Source organism: Nipponia nippon, unplaced genomic scaffold, assembly GCF_047370975.1.
Source record: "Nipponia nippon isolate SJK-2023a ecotype South Korea unplaced genomic scaffold, ASM4737097v1 scaffold_4, whole genome shotgun sequence".
NCBI classification, from domain to species: Eukaryota; Metazoa; Chordata; class Aves; order Pelecaniformes; family Threskiornithidae; genus Nipponia; species Nipponia nippon.
Window position 1 is genome coordinate 49,546,845 of NW_028262358.1, and position 16,463 is coordinate 49,563,307.

Genomic DNA, 16,463 nt, shown 5'->3' on the forward strand with positions numbered 1-16,463 from the left:
CTAAATGTTGATATCGGGAGAGGGGAGAAGTCCTCAGCTAATGAAACATAAAAAAACGCAGTATTAAATGTTTGATTTTTGAAGTTTGGGCTTAATTTCTATTAGCCAGTAAAAGTTGATATTTTCTTCTGTCAAAACTAGAGCGAGTCTCACTGAATTCGTGACAGAAATTATTGAAAAAAAAGCCAGTAAATGTATTATTACAGACACCATCTTTACAATTCCTGGGAGGAAAGTCTGCAATGATTTAGGAGTGCCTGTAAAGCTCTCATCATCCCTGTAGAACAAAGATTTTTATACATTACTTAAGCAACAAATTCTTAAATAAAGATTTATATTTCTAGTAACTAAACAAAGCCAAAGGCTAACCAAAGGCTAACGGTTGGGCTCGATGATCTTAAAGGTCTTTTCCAGCCTAAATGATACTATGATTCTATGAGCATAGTTCCATTGACCTTAGTGGAAATGTGTTAACTTACATTGCTGGAAAATATAGCCTGTAGAGTCAGTTTTCTGTGTATATTCAGAAACAAGGGAATGCTGTCAGATATACATTACCTAGTCGTTTTCACTTGCTTTTAGTAAGAATGAAAAAGTGCTTGTCCTTACTAAGCTGAAACTTCCTTCTTAGATACCACTTTGATATCAGTCCGTATGAGGATGTCTGGCCTGCCATTTTTGTCTACATGGTTCACCAGTCCTGTGGGACAGCCTGGTATGAAGTACATGATTTATTGCTTTAATTCTGTTATTTATATGTTTGTTTATTAGGAAATTTTGAGATCATTGTTTTCTAATTCAAGGTCTTATTTTCTTTGGAGTTTATTTACTATGTCTGGTCTGCATAGGGCTGTAATAAGCAGGCTGGATTTCTTGCACCAGTTTCTTGGTCTTCAGTTAATAAAATTTGGGAGCCGCCAGGTAAAAGAACTCATTATATCATCCAAATAGTTGTCCTTCCAATATATAGAGTATTGTTTGGTTCTGAGATGAGATTGCTTTTCAGACAGAAGATGGTGAAGATATTAAAGGCACTCTTGCCAAAAAGGAGACAAGGTCCATGAATACTGATTTTTCAAGTACATAGTTGCTGAAATTAATATACCATATGTTTAAAATAATCCATGGTTAGATCTTATCTTGCTAAATAGATTAGTTATTGGCATCATTGTGCATTAATTATGGAAGTGAATTATTTTCAAATAAAATGTTTCATTTATTGTCCTTTCTCTCAGTGTCCATTATCATTGCTAAGGTCAGTAGTCTCTTGGCTAAGTATGTCCCAATGCTGAAAGAAAGAAGCTGCTCCAAATTATGGAAAAAATCTGCAGATGGGCAATTGAAAGGGGAAGTATCTCCCTGCAAAAAGGAGCAACATTTGGGAAACATTTGCTGGTGACTGTTTCATCTTAGTAACTGGATGAGTCTCCATGCCCTCAAAGCATACAGTTAAACCTGACAGTCTTTCTCATGTCTTCTTCAATACTGCAAAGTGGGTGACTGTTCTAAAACCAGTTCTCTGCTGCTCAGTGTAGTTAGCTTGTTTCCGTTCCTGACTGAATGGCTGTGGATGCAGGATTGGGCTTCAGAGTTTCAGCTAAGTTCTGTTCTTTTCCCTCTCTGTCTCCCAGTCTCTTTCTTTCAAGGTGTAACTTTGATGGGAAAGAATTGATATCTACTTGACATTTTTCAAATGAGTCTCAGCTTTCACATATAAAGCTAAAGAAACAAAAGTGAGGACAATATCTGAAAAGGAGGCTGTTGGGACTGGACTTGCATTTAATTTCTGAAAGAACAAAACTTCTCAACCCTCTGAAACAAGTACAGCTATTCTAAGATTAAATTTGATTTTTAATATATTGAGGAGTAAGGTTGTGCCTTTAAGTATACACCTATGTAATGTATAACTGTCCTGTCCAGGGAGGATTTTGGAGAAAAATCTATGATACTTGCTACATATTCTTGGCTCTCATGAAGAAATAATCTTTCACTGCTTTAATCAAGTATACAAAATACAGCAGGGGAGGAAGGAATAGTATTATACGTTGAGGTATCATTGATAATGATTTTCCCTTTAGCTACAACTGTACTATCCCATAGTAACCATTGAGTTGATATTGGATGTAGATGGAAGTGACTGTTGTGATATTCTGAATTATGATGTACTATTTTAAACAGTAGTTCTAACAATTGTTCTAGAGCTGTCTGACTTAACTCTCTAGAATTAAAAAAGAAAGCCTAAAGCTTTTTTGGAAGACAATATGCCTCCATTTTTACTAATGTCAGACTAAGGCTAGGAAGAATTACCTTGCTCAGCACACAACCATAGAAATATGGGTTTGTATCTAACTGGCTCCGTATAGTAGATCTGTTTACATTTTTACATATAGGTCAGAGACATTTGGCTTTGTTTTCTCAGCCCACATGTACTGCAAACTAGAACATTAATTCCACTTCCCTGAGATACCCAAGAAATTATCAAAACACAGAACTTAAAAAAAAAAAAAAAAAAAAAAAAAAAAAGGCAAACCGCAGTAACAGGAGAAAAATGAGAATAAAGGAAAACTGATCTGTTTATGAGGGAAAAAGTCAGTGACTTGGGACTCTGGCATCTTCAGTTCAGTTCTGGGCTCAAGTGTAATATTCCCTTTCCACCCTGGGCAGCTCAGATTAGGTACTTTAGAAAATCTAATCTGTGCCTGAATTTTCCATCTGTAAACAAAAAGTATTCAGCTTTCCTTTCAAAGGAACATCAGTAGATAAAGTTTATTAAAGACTGTGCAGAGCTCTGGTACTACAAAATATGAACTCTCTCAGAGGTGTTTTTGATGAGCACATAAGCCAGACATAACAATTAGTTATTACTGCTTTTTATTATTACCTTAGTGAAAATACTCTTGATCATAAATTCATTTTGCTTGTCTATATTAATAGCAAAAATATAAAACAATTCTTTAAGAAATAATCCCATAAATGCTATAGACTTGGGGTGCTTTCATGGTTGACTGGCAATTACTTAACAAAATATTGTTTGGTGAAAAATGAAGAAACAGTGAAATGTGAATTTATGTTCATTTGGCCAAACTGGGAAAATATCTTAAAGTCTTGGAAAAAGTAAAATCTTCTTCTTTTCACGATGTCAATATGGAGCATCTCAACTTCTTTTATTCAGAACAATTTATGCATTTGGCATTTGAAATTTTGATTTAAACAGGATTATTTCTTCTGTGTCATTTGCTTAAAAAAACCCTAATTTTCTGGTTTGATCACAAATGATGTTTTCAAATTGTCCGTTAGATGCAGAGTTTCACTATTAGGCAGGTTGAATAGATAATAATTTAAAGAAACCACACTTGAAGTTTCTGGGAGCAGGGAAGGTTATGCAATTGTGTTGCCTGAGCTGGGTAGCTTGATTTATGTTCCAGAACTTTACAGATTAAACTAAGAGCGTTGTCAGGTATCCACACTTCTCTGTCCTTGCCAAAACTTGAATGACTCTTGTAATCAAAGAGTCATCCACAATGAGAGTCAATCCTAGCAAGAAGAGTAAATCAAAGAGCATCTTTTCTTCTCTGTTGGTTGTTTTTTCTGTTCTTATTTCTTGTCTCTGACCAAGTTAATTTCTTTCTAGCTTTGAACTTGAAAAGCTATGCCGATTTACTATGTCTGTAAAGAAGAATTATCGCCGTGTGCCCTACCACAACTGGAAGCATGCAGTTACCGTTGCACATTGCATGTATGCCATACTTCAGAACAACCAGGGGCTTTTCACTGATCTAGAGGTAGGTGAGATGATTGTATCAGTTACTAGACCTCATCAGACATATCAGCCATCGTAGAAGTACATTTTCTATGGTAGAGTTTTACTATCAGCTTGGGCAGAGCGTATATAAAGATCCCTGCAGAAGAACGGGTGTGAGTAGAAAGCCTGAGGAAGGAGAATCATTCAGATTCCTAATCCTAGTGTTTCCTTCACCTTTTTCAGGTCTGCTCACTGAAGAAGCAGTAGCAGATTTGCTATAAGTCCATGTCCACATTTTGAGGTTCTCCCTGCCCACTTAAAACAACAGTCTTTATTTGAATTATGTAACTAACTGTCAGATCTGTACTGATGGGTGAGAAACACCCTGGATCTTGAACCCTGTGAGGTCTGGGAGATCCTGAACAGGAGGGCAAGGGTTGCAGAGATAGTTGACGTATGAGTAAAGGAGAAGAGTAGAGAGGATGGAAGTAAAACAGTTGTCCAAATGTGCTAATTCACTGATTAACTTGTATTATACAACAGTTTTCCTTAGCATGCATGTACATATTTTAAAGATAAATGCATAGTGTTTAAAAAAATCAGGAAAAAAATACTTGGAATAGATCACTAACTGGAAAAGTTATAATAATAAAATGGAAGGCTTAGAATGGTTAAATGTTAATATACACTATGAAGAACTGTCACTTGTTTTTTTTCTGAATTATGGTAGGTGCAACTGGGAGTGCTGTCTATCATTAATACTACCTGAAACTTCTGACTGGGAGAACCTGTTTTCAGTTCTGTATAACTTTGCCAAATACTAGCCATTTGGGCTGTAATTTTCCAAGCTCCGTGACTTACTCAAGCTGATTCATTTGGGGAAATTACAGCCAAAATTGTTTGGCTCTTTTAAAGAAACACACTAGGAGACATCAAGTTTTTGTTCAGTGTATAAAATAAAATTTGGTGATCTTTTATGTGAAAAGGTTTAGTTTATTCTGCTGTAAAGCAGGGACTTGAAAATTGACACTGAAATAGGAAAGTGGCATTTGCCAGGCATACGCTGAAAGTTTGCAAAGCTATACAAGTTTGAAAAAATCAGTACTCCTTTAACAACAAAATCTGTGGTTTGCAGCCTCAGGGAATATTTAAAGCTCTGATAACATTTTCAGTACTAACCAAATAGTAAGCCCCATCTTTTTGGAGACACAGAGCAAGAAAGACAGGGAGAGCAAAAGAGGCAGCTGTTAAGAGAGATGGAAACAGTCTTTGTTCCCTGCCAAACTCCACCCAGCCTTCACCTGTTTGAATGCCTTATCCCAGTCTACGTTCAAGCTCTTTCTAGCAGTCTCCTTTCTTGAGACTGGAGATGAATTCAACAAGAATATAGGAAACTGCTGAAGGAAAGTTTGGGAAACTAGGATGGACTGGTCTCAGGTGAGGGATGATGATATGAACCTCGATAGACTTAGAGGTGGGAAGAGAAGTATGAAACACTGTAAAGGGGACTCTGATCTAGAGACAAATAGATCCAGCAGTTGGCAGTGGTCAGAGAACTGGGATCCAAGCAGGGACAATGAGTACAAGGTCAAGAGCACTGGGATTAGATGTTGTGTAATCCTGAGGGACTGAGACAAGAATGACTTCTTGGGACGTGGAGACTGGGACAAGCTAGACAAAGAGAACCATCTGGTATAAGGGACAGACTGATGAGAACTGTAAGACTGGAAAAACCACAGATTTAAAGAATGCAACACGAGAATTAAACTTGTGGGGGAAGGATGGAAAAGCTTATGCTCACTAGATCTAACATGTAGAACAAAGGATTCTGAGGGTTATCTTTCTTTTGCTGTGAGAGACTGTTTTTCAAGTCTATTGGTTACACGTCTTCCCCCTCCCAATAGTAGTGAAAAGGGGATACCAGCTTCCTACAGCTGTTACTGGACGACTTCAGGTAATATAGGTGCCTGTTATGGTCCTAAGGGTCCCACTTCTGCTGAGGATCTGTGTGGACGTGTGCTGCTGCATCATCTGTTTTATTATGTGCTTTTTAAAAATGCACTTCACAAGATGCAATATTGAAAAGACATCATTAAAAATAAAAGTGAAGGAGTTAGAATAAAAGTGAAAGTCTCAAAATCAGAAATACAGTTAGGGTTGCTACAACCTTAATTCTGCACATTGTATATTTGTGATGAAATCTTTAGTTACATCATTGTTTGCTATTTTTCCACAGAGTCATGTGCCACTTAGTACAGTATACAGGTTGGATGTTGCTCTCTTAATAGGTTGTTAATCGGTATTCTTTTTCTGCTTCATTTTATAGCCTTATCCTTGTTTACTGAACCCTCGTCAGAACCAACTATAAGACAGAGCTGTTAAGTCTATAAAGACATTTTGGTGATACTGCATGCTGACAGTGACTGCTTCACAAACATTAATGAATGTTTCAAAACGTACTGGCTGTGTGAAAAACTTTTGCAAGTGTTCACGTATTTTGTGTGTTGAAAGAGATATTTCAGGGACTCCATTTCTTCAGGATATCAAGAGTTAATTAAATAAAAAAAAATCAGTTACTGTCTTACTTGGTTTGCAATTGCCGTTGTCCAGCATTTCTGTGGCTCACATTAGTGACTTCCTAGGAAAAGTTTCACCTGAAAGACTTGGTCAGCGTCTTTGAGGAGTGTTGCAGAGGCAGGTCTAGCAGGTCTAGGACTTTGGTGCAGCTGCCTTGATCAGAACATCATACATCTTATGTATTTCCCCTCCCTCGATAACTGCACTTTTTATTTTTTTAATAAACATGGTAAGGATTCAGTGGATGACCAGACTATCTGTCTAAAACTCAGATTTCTTCCTGAAGCAGAATCCCTCCAATAGTATGTGATTGTGCAACAATGTTTTTTAAATTCATAATATATAAAAGGTTTGAATCACAATTGGACTGAGAATTTTAATTCAGCACATCCTCACTTTTGTGTTTCTCGCAATTTTAAGGATGTTTCTCCATGTGTTTTTTGAAGGCAGTGTAAGCATAATGCAACTTTTACAGTATTTTGGAAAGAGAGTGACATCTAGGGGCAGGAAATACATCTTACTTTTCATGTTTATCTGAATTTTTTTGTAGCGAAAAGGTCTTTTAGTTGCATGCCTGTGTCATGACCTGGATCACAGAGGTTACAGCAACAGCTATCTTCAGAAATTTGATCACCCCTTAGCTGCTCTCTATTCCACATCAACAATGGAACAGCACCACTTCTCACAGACTGTGTCCATCCTGCAGGTAGGATTATTGAAATTGTATGTTCTGTGCAGTAGGGTCCAGTGGTGGAAATAGGAGTCACATTGTTACCCAGTAGATTTTCTGAAGCATGCTTAATTTAATTTCGGGTCTGTAGTACTCATTTAGAAGAACGGAAGATTTATTACAGCAAGCCGGGTTCCACATTTAGCAACCCAAGCATTCAATAATAGTGCAAAACATAGCTTTCCCAAAAATCTTGATGTTGTAAAAAATATTGTGCATGTGAAGATCTTTGGTTATGGCCTTCCTTCGGAGCTTTTAGCTTCTGGGTCAATGAAGGGTTTTCCTATGACCATATAGAATAGGAACTTGGAAAATGAAAAATCAGTTTCTCACTCACTTAGATATTTCCGGCTTAATGTGCTTCAACAAAGTCTTCAACCATCCTGCAATCCTGAATAAAAACTCCAGTACTGGCAAAAGTTTGCATGAGAAGCTTGAAAACCTGCTGTAATAAATTCCGTGAACATTAAATATGTGGCATGAAGGATGAAATGTTAATTTTGCACGCATGAAAAGTTTAAACTTGTTTCATTATATTATCCTATGCTTTTTTGTTATTCAGCAATTTGAAATAAAAAAAAAATAGGTAAGGTAATATTCTGTGAGAGTGAGTTCCTAATATGAGGTAATGTGTCTGTATGTTTAATGAATAGAAAACTACAAGAAAGCATGCAGACATATTTTAGAAAATCCAAGTGTGCTACTGACACACAGATATTTTCTCATCAGTGAAAATTTCTTTCATGCTCAATTAGAAGAGGAAGAACTCTCACCTATGAAACCATTGCGAATCCATAACATACTTTTGCTCACTGGTTTTAGGTTACCATGCACACGCTCAATGCACAGTCTTACCATGCTACTGTGCCGCTAATTCGTTGTTAACTTTTCTTTCTTTCTGGTCTTTCAGGGGGAAGATATTTATTTTCTTAAATACCTAATCACCTCTTAGGAAAAATACATATTCTGTATTGTATTCAGAAGCACATCTTGTGATTATGGTTTTAGGTATCATATACATTTCATCAGAGAATGGAAGCTTTATCTCTGAATGCTCCTCCATGTAGGAGAGTGTAATTGAATCCTTCAGTGGTGGTATGGCATTAGATTTTTAGTATTCATTCTTCATGTGAGTTTGTGCACAGTGAGCAAGTTCGTCAGTCATTAACACTTCTCTGTCCCACTATGGCTACGTGAAGCAGACTTCAGTCATTCTTCAAAAACCATTTTGCATTTTTCCTGCAGAAATGTTGTAATCGGTGAAAGTCCCATTTGCCAAGAAGGCAGGGAACCCTTTTGCTTCCCTGCTACCTCCTAGGCTTGGCCGCCAGTGTGAGTGAGGAAAGGGAGATAGGTGGTCAGGGCTGCAGAGCGGATTCAGGCACTGGCTACCCCAGTGCCCGTGGGTGGTGATTAGCAGCCAAGGCAGATGAGAGCAGTCTTTTGGACTTGCTGTTTTTTGTTTGAATCAAAAAGCCTTACTGAATTCCTGGACTGTTACAAAAAAAAAGCCAGCCAACCCACCAAACCCTTTAGGGTTTATCTCAAAGAGTTTTAATTTTATGTTAGTAACCTGCAGTACTTTTCACTGTTTGAAACTTTATAGCTGCTTTGCTCATCCACCTGCAGTTCTAGTGTACACCATACTTACAAATACAGAGGATTGTATTCACTAGCTTTAGCTCAGCAGGGAGAGAATAAAATCTTAGGAGCTGTACTTTGTATGTACTACTCAAAAGCCCAAGTGGCATGCTCAGAAATGGCTGCTTCTGTCAGTACTTAACAGAATCGGTTCTTTTCTAGTAGGATGAAGAGAAGCTGTCACAGTGGTCTTTCTGATAGTGCAGCTTCTAAAGCCTAAAGAATAGAGTCTAGAATAATTTAAATATTAGGACAAATAGCCTGTTATGGATTAGGCAGCAAGGTTGGGGAGGAAAGGGTCCCAAAAGCTCTAAATCATGAAAACTATTAGTAGTCATTTCTTGCTCCCAAAGTGTTGAAGATGGCTTAAAATGGTCTCAACTTTTTTTTTAAAATATCATGTTCTATGACTTAGGAGTGTGTCAAAGGAGCATTGAGACATAGACAGATTTGTATTTTCCATTCATTATTCACAATAAATCTACTTGTCCAACTAAAAATGTTGGAAAATGATGTTTACGTTCCGGATGGTGAGAGAAACCAAGCCTATTTGTACCACAGAGGATTTATTTTGAACAAATTATGTAAATGCTTGACAAAAGTCAGGGAAAGTTTTTATGAGCTTCAGCCCAAATGCCAATTAAATGTCAAAACACATCGGCATTTGATATATTTTAATAATATTTTCTATTTGTGAATGTGCACATCTTGACATGGCTGGCTCATTCTTTCTTATTTTTGTTTCCTCTCAACAGTAGGAATACTTTTGACAAGTTGTTTTCCAAATCTTAGAGACAGCAAAGAATGTTGACTTTTCAAAATGTGATATAGCTTCATAAGCAATCACAGTACATGGATATTGTCAGTTAATGCACAATAATACATAGTGGCAATTGAAAAGGGATGACAGTGGCATGTTGCCAGAGCCTCCATAGTGGAAGCCATTGTCTTTAGTTTATGAGTCAGTCAACTCATGGTTGAACAAAGCAGCTTTTTCCCCTAAATGTTCATATACATTAAAATACTGTAATTAACTTTATTTCTATAGAGAAAATTGTATCAGTAAATACAGCAATTTCAGGCACATTTCATTTGGAACACTATGAAAACAAAATTACTTTAGTACTTTAACTTGGCTATTTCCTTATCTGTATTATGTGTTATGCGGTTACAAAATTGTACTTCAGAGTGAATCAGACACTCAGTTTACCAACTTTGCAATGCAGTACTCGGGATCAGGATTGAATTACAAGTTCCCAAGCTAATACGGTCTGGAAGTGCTATGTCTGTAGTGCTTATAAATCAGAGAAGAAAAAGCTAGCATTTTTCTCTATTAATACCTTTAGGCTTCAGAAGGAGCACTCCCAAAACCAAATCAGTGGCTTAGTCATAGGTGTCATGACAGTATTTTAAAAGGAAAGATAAAAATGGGAATTTCAGGCTGTCAACATTTGAATTTGCAACAAAAATTGTCATTGGGCTGTAAAACCGTTGTAACCTGTCTGGTGAAGTAAAGACTAAAATCATCTCAGAATTAGAGCTTGTGCTTTTTATTGGTTTTTTACTTTTTCATAGCTGGAAGGGCACAATGTCTTCTCCAATCTGAGCTCCAGTGAATATGAGCAAGTACTTGAGATCATCCGGAAAGCTATCATTGCCACAGACCTTGCCCTCTATTTTGGAAACAGAAAACAGCTTGAAGAGCTGCATCAGACAGGAGCATTAAACCTTAAGAACCAAGCACACAGGTAAGCAGCAAACCAGTATTAGTTCACTATGGCATTAGTCCTAGAAAGAAAAACCTTATTTTTGAAAAAAATTTCTGTGTACACAGTAATTTTCCTACATATGAGATTTCTAAGACCAGCTGTGTGTAAAATTGCAAGTATGTAACAGTAATTTCCATTGTTTTAAATTTGCATGTCACTGCCTTTGGATGTCATCTGCACAGTTCAGCGGCAGATCATTTGCAGAGGAAAGGTAGTGCACAGGCAGTTAGGTGGTGGGGAGAAACGTATAGTGCAATAATTTCTTAGTTTTATTTTTATGTTAATGTTTTTATTATTCTGTCAACATGCTTTTTTAGAAGGAATTCTGGTCAGATCTTAACCTTTGTGAATTAAGATAGCCCTAAGTTTTAAAAATATACAAGTATATATATTCATATTCATAAATACATGACTCTCTTTGTCCACATGAGCAAAACAGTGCACCCTGGATGAGAGATGTGTCTCATAACAGGCTTCATTGAAGTGCTCACACAGCCCTTCAGAGCTTCTTTACTGGAAAGTGGATCCTGTTGTTAATCTAACGCAGGGAAAAATTAGAGAGGTTATACGGGAAAATATTGAGTCATGATTCTGATTTCTTTTCAAAAGGAACTTTGGTACTTGGGTCTTTTTTCTGAGGAGTTTTACAGGTTTTTGCCAGTAGTTTTGAAAAAATTATTACAACACTGTAGGAAGGGAAGTTTTTAAAAGCTTATTTCCCAGTATGGAACTGAAACTCATCAGCCTGGAATAAACCTCAACATCATAAAAAGACAAAGATATAGTAGCTCCTGATAATCTCAGAATGAAATTTACCAGAAATCTTGAATTTAGGGTTTATAAAATTTAAATAGGATCACAACTATTCAGTGTGTGATTGAATATTCTATTATGTTTGTATTTTTTTTTAATCTTACCTGCCCTCAGAGCAGTTTCAGTGCAAAGCCATGTGACCAAAGATAGGACATCAGTTTGTAATGTGACTAAAGAATCCAAGACTTCTAGTCGGTATCTGTACATGCAATAGAATGCTAAATTTGGCCCTTACATGGCTGTTGAATCCTCTTTCTTAACTCAGAGGAATTGCACTTTGCCATTTATCTATTGATTATATTGTGCATTTGTGTATTTTCCCTAGTGTATTTGTCTGTTGGTACAGCTTTAATGACTGCCATCACACTGGCATGCAAGTTAGCAAGTTGTGTGCTTTTTTCATGGAATAGGCATTATTAACAAAGATGCAGGTGTCCTTAAGTGTCATCTTAAATTCTCCATTGGGTGGCAAACACATGAATTCATTCATTATTTTGCCAGTTTTCTTTATAAAACTTAGATTCATAAACCATAGGTTTGGGTAGTAGACAAGTGCTAGAAAACTGTTTAAATAAGATTTTTCTGTGTGTGCCTTATTCTAGTAATGATTGTAATCCTACTGATGCTGTTCAGTTATTCTGTGAACAAGTTCGTCAGTGCGTAGGACAGAGTTATGTGTAGGATTCTTGTTCTGTCAGGGTTAGAATTATTTCAAAGAAAGCAATGACAGAGTACCTTGAGATAGACTCAGAACTAGTTTTTCCTCTTCTTGGAGCATGTGTTCCTCTCTCTTTAAAGAACAGAAAGAAATGCAGCAACAGGATATGCCATCTTTCTCTTTATAGACTTGTACTGTATTTTCAGAAAATGAAGGAGGGGCATGCAAGTGTTTTAACAGGCAGGCATTCTTGTGTACTTTTCCATGAATGTGATTGTGCAGAGGATGATCAATGAACTCTGGTTGCAAACAATGCAGGGAATATTACAGGGAATATAATACACAATTTGTGTGATGCCTTACCAAGGAATCATAAACGAGTGAGGAAGAAACAAGCAAGCTGGGAGAAAATTTGTAGTATATATACTTTACTGCTGATTGAACTGAGGAAGGGCAAATAAAAACTTTGCAGTGTGATCATTAATTCTTTACCAAACTTACAATTTAATGTTTTTGTTTTTTTTTTTTAGAGATAGAGTAATTGGTCTGATGATGACGGCTTGTGATTTGTGTTCTGTAACAAAGTTGTGGCCAGTTACCAGACTGACTGCCAATGATATATATGCAGAGTTCTGGGCTGAGGTATGTGTGTTTCTTTTGTTTACTCTCTTTATAAATGGAAGTATCCAGGAAGAAAAAAAACAACCATAAGTATTTTTCAATCGATATCTTACCTTGCTTGTTTTAAAGAGTGTTCGTTGGTGCATGCATGTGTTTTGTTGTTTATTCTGAAGCTATTTAAAGAGCTGAGTTAGCTTCCTAATTTTCAGGCAGCGTTTTTTTTCTCTCTGTTAAAGATGAATTTAGAAAGTGTGTCCTAACATAAAGTGACCAAGCAACAGAACACAGAAGAAAATCTGTAAGGTTTTTTGAGTCACTAACTGTAGTTTTGTGAAGGATCTATTTGTATTCTAGAAATCCAAAATATGAAACCAGCTTCCAGGTCAGCTGCCTTGAAACACACTTATAAAGCTATAGTATGAGTCCAGGAAATGCTAAAGCAAATATGACAAACCTTAAAATCATTCTGATCCAACCATTTGAATCTTCTTTGTGAGCCAGCTCAACAACTGCGTCTCAGAGAGAGCTGATTTTTTAATATACTGAAAGTTACTCCACAGATAAGATGTACTGAGAATTGAAACAAGGCATTGAGCTGTGCTAATGTAATCGTGTTCATAAATAAAGATGTGATCTCTTACGTGTCTTATGCTGAGGAGTAAATGTTTGAATCTTTTAATTTTTAAAGTGGAAGTGACTACTTTAGGGATAAGGAATAAATTCTGAGGGTGTTTCATAGAGTTGAATTATGCAGTTTTGGAAGATATGCTGTATTTTCAGAACTACTATTGCACATGTATATCATAAAGTGTTGATCTTTTCTGTTATGTGCCCTGTGGAAGTCTGCAGAATTCAGTGGGCTTATTTCTGGTTTACGCAGGTGTAAAATGGAAATCAGGCCCACAGAGTTGATGTAGCATGCATATAGTGTGGAGATTGTTGTCCTGCCTGTTGCATGTTCATTATGAAATTCAAGATGTGCATGGCTTGTGGGTGTTTTTTGTATCCACGTGGTCTCGTTCTCTTAATTATGAACAATTCAGACTACAATAAAATATTTGAAAAAGGCAGACTATATAAGCTCAAAGATCTAGTTCAGTACTCACTTTCTAAAATGTCAGCACTGGAAAGTGAGCATTCTTATGAGTGATATAATGGAGGTATAATGTTGATGACCCCCATTGATTACATACTGAACTTTTTTGCTTACAAGTAAAAAGTTTTTTTAAAGCAAATCTTGTGAACTCAGTGAAGAAGGAAGGATTAAACTGATCTGATTTTTCCCACTCAACAATAGTAAAAATGGAATTATGGCCATAATTGAGCCTGCCCAGACTTTAACCTGTTTTGTAATCCAGGGATGAGTTAATAAAGGTGGATCTTGTTATATTGCTACTTCATGGAGCAAATGTAAGTTAGAAGTTATTGACAGGAATTGAATTCTGTAATTGGTGTTTTTCGGAATCCTCTTTAAGAAGAGGTTAATTGATACATGGCAGAAGTTGGATATGTTGTGATCTAGTCAGGATGGCTGACAAATCCAGCCACAGGTCTAAACGCTTCTGGAAACTGGAAAGCTGGAGGCAGATATAGAGAAAATCTCGGGAAAGCTAAACCAATTGAAAGTTTAGATTGTGATTCACTGCAGAAATTGTTACTTATTTGGGAAAAAAGGTAAACTCTAGAAAAGCATATTTGACTAGATTGAATGGTTATGTTACAGTTCTAAAACTAGGATAGAATGTTGCTGCCAATTACTACCTGAGTTCATAATCTTAATATGTTGAGTGATTTAATCAGAGCATTTTTATAATATTTCTTCTTTGTGTAATCATTAACTAAAACAATAACTGCAGAAGAGGTTGCAGCAATTTTGTGGTATGTCACACTGATCTTTTTTTATTGAATGAAGCCCAGTATAGCTGGTGTTTTCAGCTAAGATCTACCTTGATGTCACTCAGTATGAAGCTTTCCCACAGTGCTGCAAATCAAGTAAAATAATAAGTTTTCTGATAAATTATACAGGATTACAAGCTTGTATAAGATTTGTCTGCTATGATTGTTTTGTGAGATATGAGACACTAGGCAGTGGTTAAACCCTTTTTGAAGTACTTTTTTGAGACTTATAAGCCACTTATTATAGCCGTACTGCAAGATCAAACATCTTTGCTTAAAATTTCAACTTTAACTTTCTGATCATGATCCTAACTATGAGGATAAAAGCAGTATTTTTTACAACAGTGTATCATATGTGTTCGCACATACTGAACACGAGAAAACACTTGTGTTTCTAGTGCATGCATTCCATCTAAACGTAATACTTTTTTACTGTCAGGGTGGTCAATCAGTGGCACAGGTTGCCCCGAGAGGTTGTGAAGTCTCCATCACTGGAGATATTAAAAACCTGACTGGACATAGTCCTGGACCACCTGCTCTAGCTGATCCTGCTGGGGTAGATGAGTGGGATGGATGGGATGATCCCAAGAGGTCCCTTCCAACCCAAACCAATCTGTGATTCTGTGATACCTTTTTCTTTCAAGATGAAATGGTGAACATAAATCTGAGCTTTGTTCAGTTTTGGCATAATCAGTCAGAGGCTGGACAGCTTCCTCAAAGCTCTGACTTCAAGTGTTTCTCAGGCACTTGATATTATGTTAATCAAAGAGCTTGAAATCATATGACGCTAAATGGTTTAGTGTTGACGTTCTTATCATTGAGACTATGGTAGCTGCAGAGAGTCCTGGATCAATCAATTGGAGTACTTCAAGCAAATGGAAAAAAAAAATATTTACTGGGGGCACATAAAAAACAAATTTGCTTACAGTTCCTAAATAACAATCCACTGAATTTCTGTGCTTGGAAATGTTACAGGCACCTTTTTTTATCAGCTGAGGAAGGAGGCCTTTCCTTTTGTTTCTTTCAACAGTAAAACATCTAACAAAGACTAGATTCGATGATTCTAGCCTCTACCTACCTGGTGAAAGAAATATGTGATATGAGAGAATAGTACAGACACCAATTCAAAAATAGCTTCCTGATTACATCTCTTTTTGGTTAATGGAGCAGGATCATAGTTAATAGGTGATGTTGAGGCCAAATATGCAAGAGGGAATTGACTTCCAGAAGCCCCCACCTTTTTTATGCTCAAGATAGTTGCAAGACAGTCAAACAGAAAGATGCTCTGCTCAAACCAGAGTCAATTTATTATATTGCAAACTTCTCTTTGAGTAAAGCTGCCAAAATCCTCCCTTGGAAGGGCACGTTGGCACTTGAAACATGGCTTGATAAAAACTTACAAGAAAGATGTAATAAATTGTCTTCTGAAGATGCCTTCACTAGCTGTGCAGAAACATAGAACACAGATTTAGGGAACATCCCAGGCTTTCAGGCTTTCAGATAGCTAAACCGCGCCATTGCGCGGCAGGAAAACTATGATGTGGTCGCCATCACGGATGGCATGGGATGACTCACACAACTGGAGTGCTGCAATGGACGGCTACAAGCTCTTTAGAAGGGATAGGCAAGGAAGGAGAAGTGGTGGGGTAGCCCTGTACCTTAGAGAGTGTTTTGATTGTCTGGAGCTCAACGAAGCTAATGATAAGGTTGAGTACTTATGGGTAAAGATCAGAGGGAAGGCTAATAAGGCAGATATCCTGGTGGGAGTCTATTATAGACCAGTCAACCAGGATGAGGAAACAGACAAAGTATTCTATAAGTGGTTGGCTGAAGTCTCACAATCTCTAGCCCTTGTTCTCGTGGGAGACTTCAACTTACCAAGTATCTGCTGGAAATACAACACAGCAGAGAGAAAGCATTCTCGGAGGTTCCTGGAGTGTGTGGAAGATAACTTCCTGACGCAGCTGGTAAGTGAGCCAACCAGGGGAGGTGCCCTGCTGGACCTGCTGTTTACGA

At 37.1% G+C, this 16,463-nt stretch overlaps 1 protein-coding gene across 1 annotated transcript in view; it reads left to right on the top strand.

Annotated features, from left to right (window-relative positions):
- The window catches only part of PDE10A (phosphodiesterase 10A), a 198,604-nt gene that overhangs the window by 164,418 nt on the left and 17,723 nt on the right, over positions 1-16,463 (top strand). The window contains exons 15-19 of the mRNA XM_009471114.2: positions 632-715; positions 3,632-3,782; positions 6,870-7,025; positions 10,266-10,438; positions 12,461-12,572. Coding sequence (XP_009469389.2) covers positions 632-715; positions 3,632-3,782; positions 6,870-7,025; positions 10,266-10,438; positions 12,461-12,572 — 676 coding nt within the window. The remainder of the gene's footprint in view (positions 1-631; positions 716-3,631; positions 3,783-6,869; positions 7,026-10,265; positions 10,439-12,460; positions 12,573-16,463) is intronic.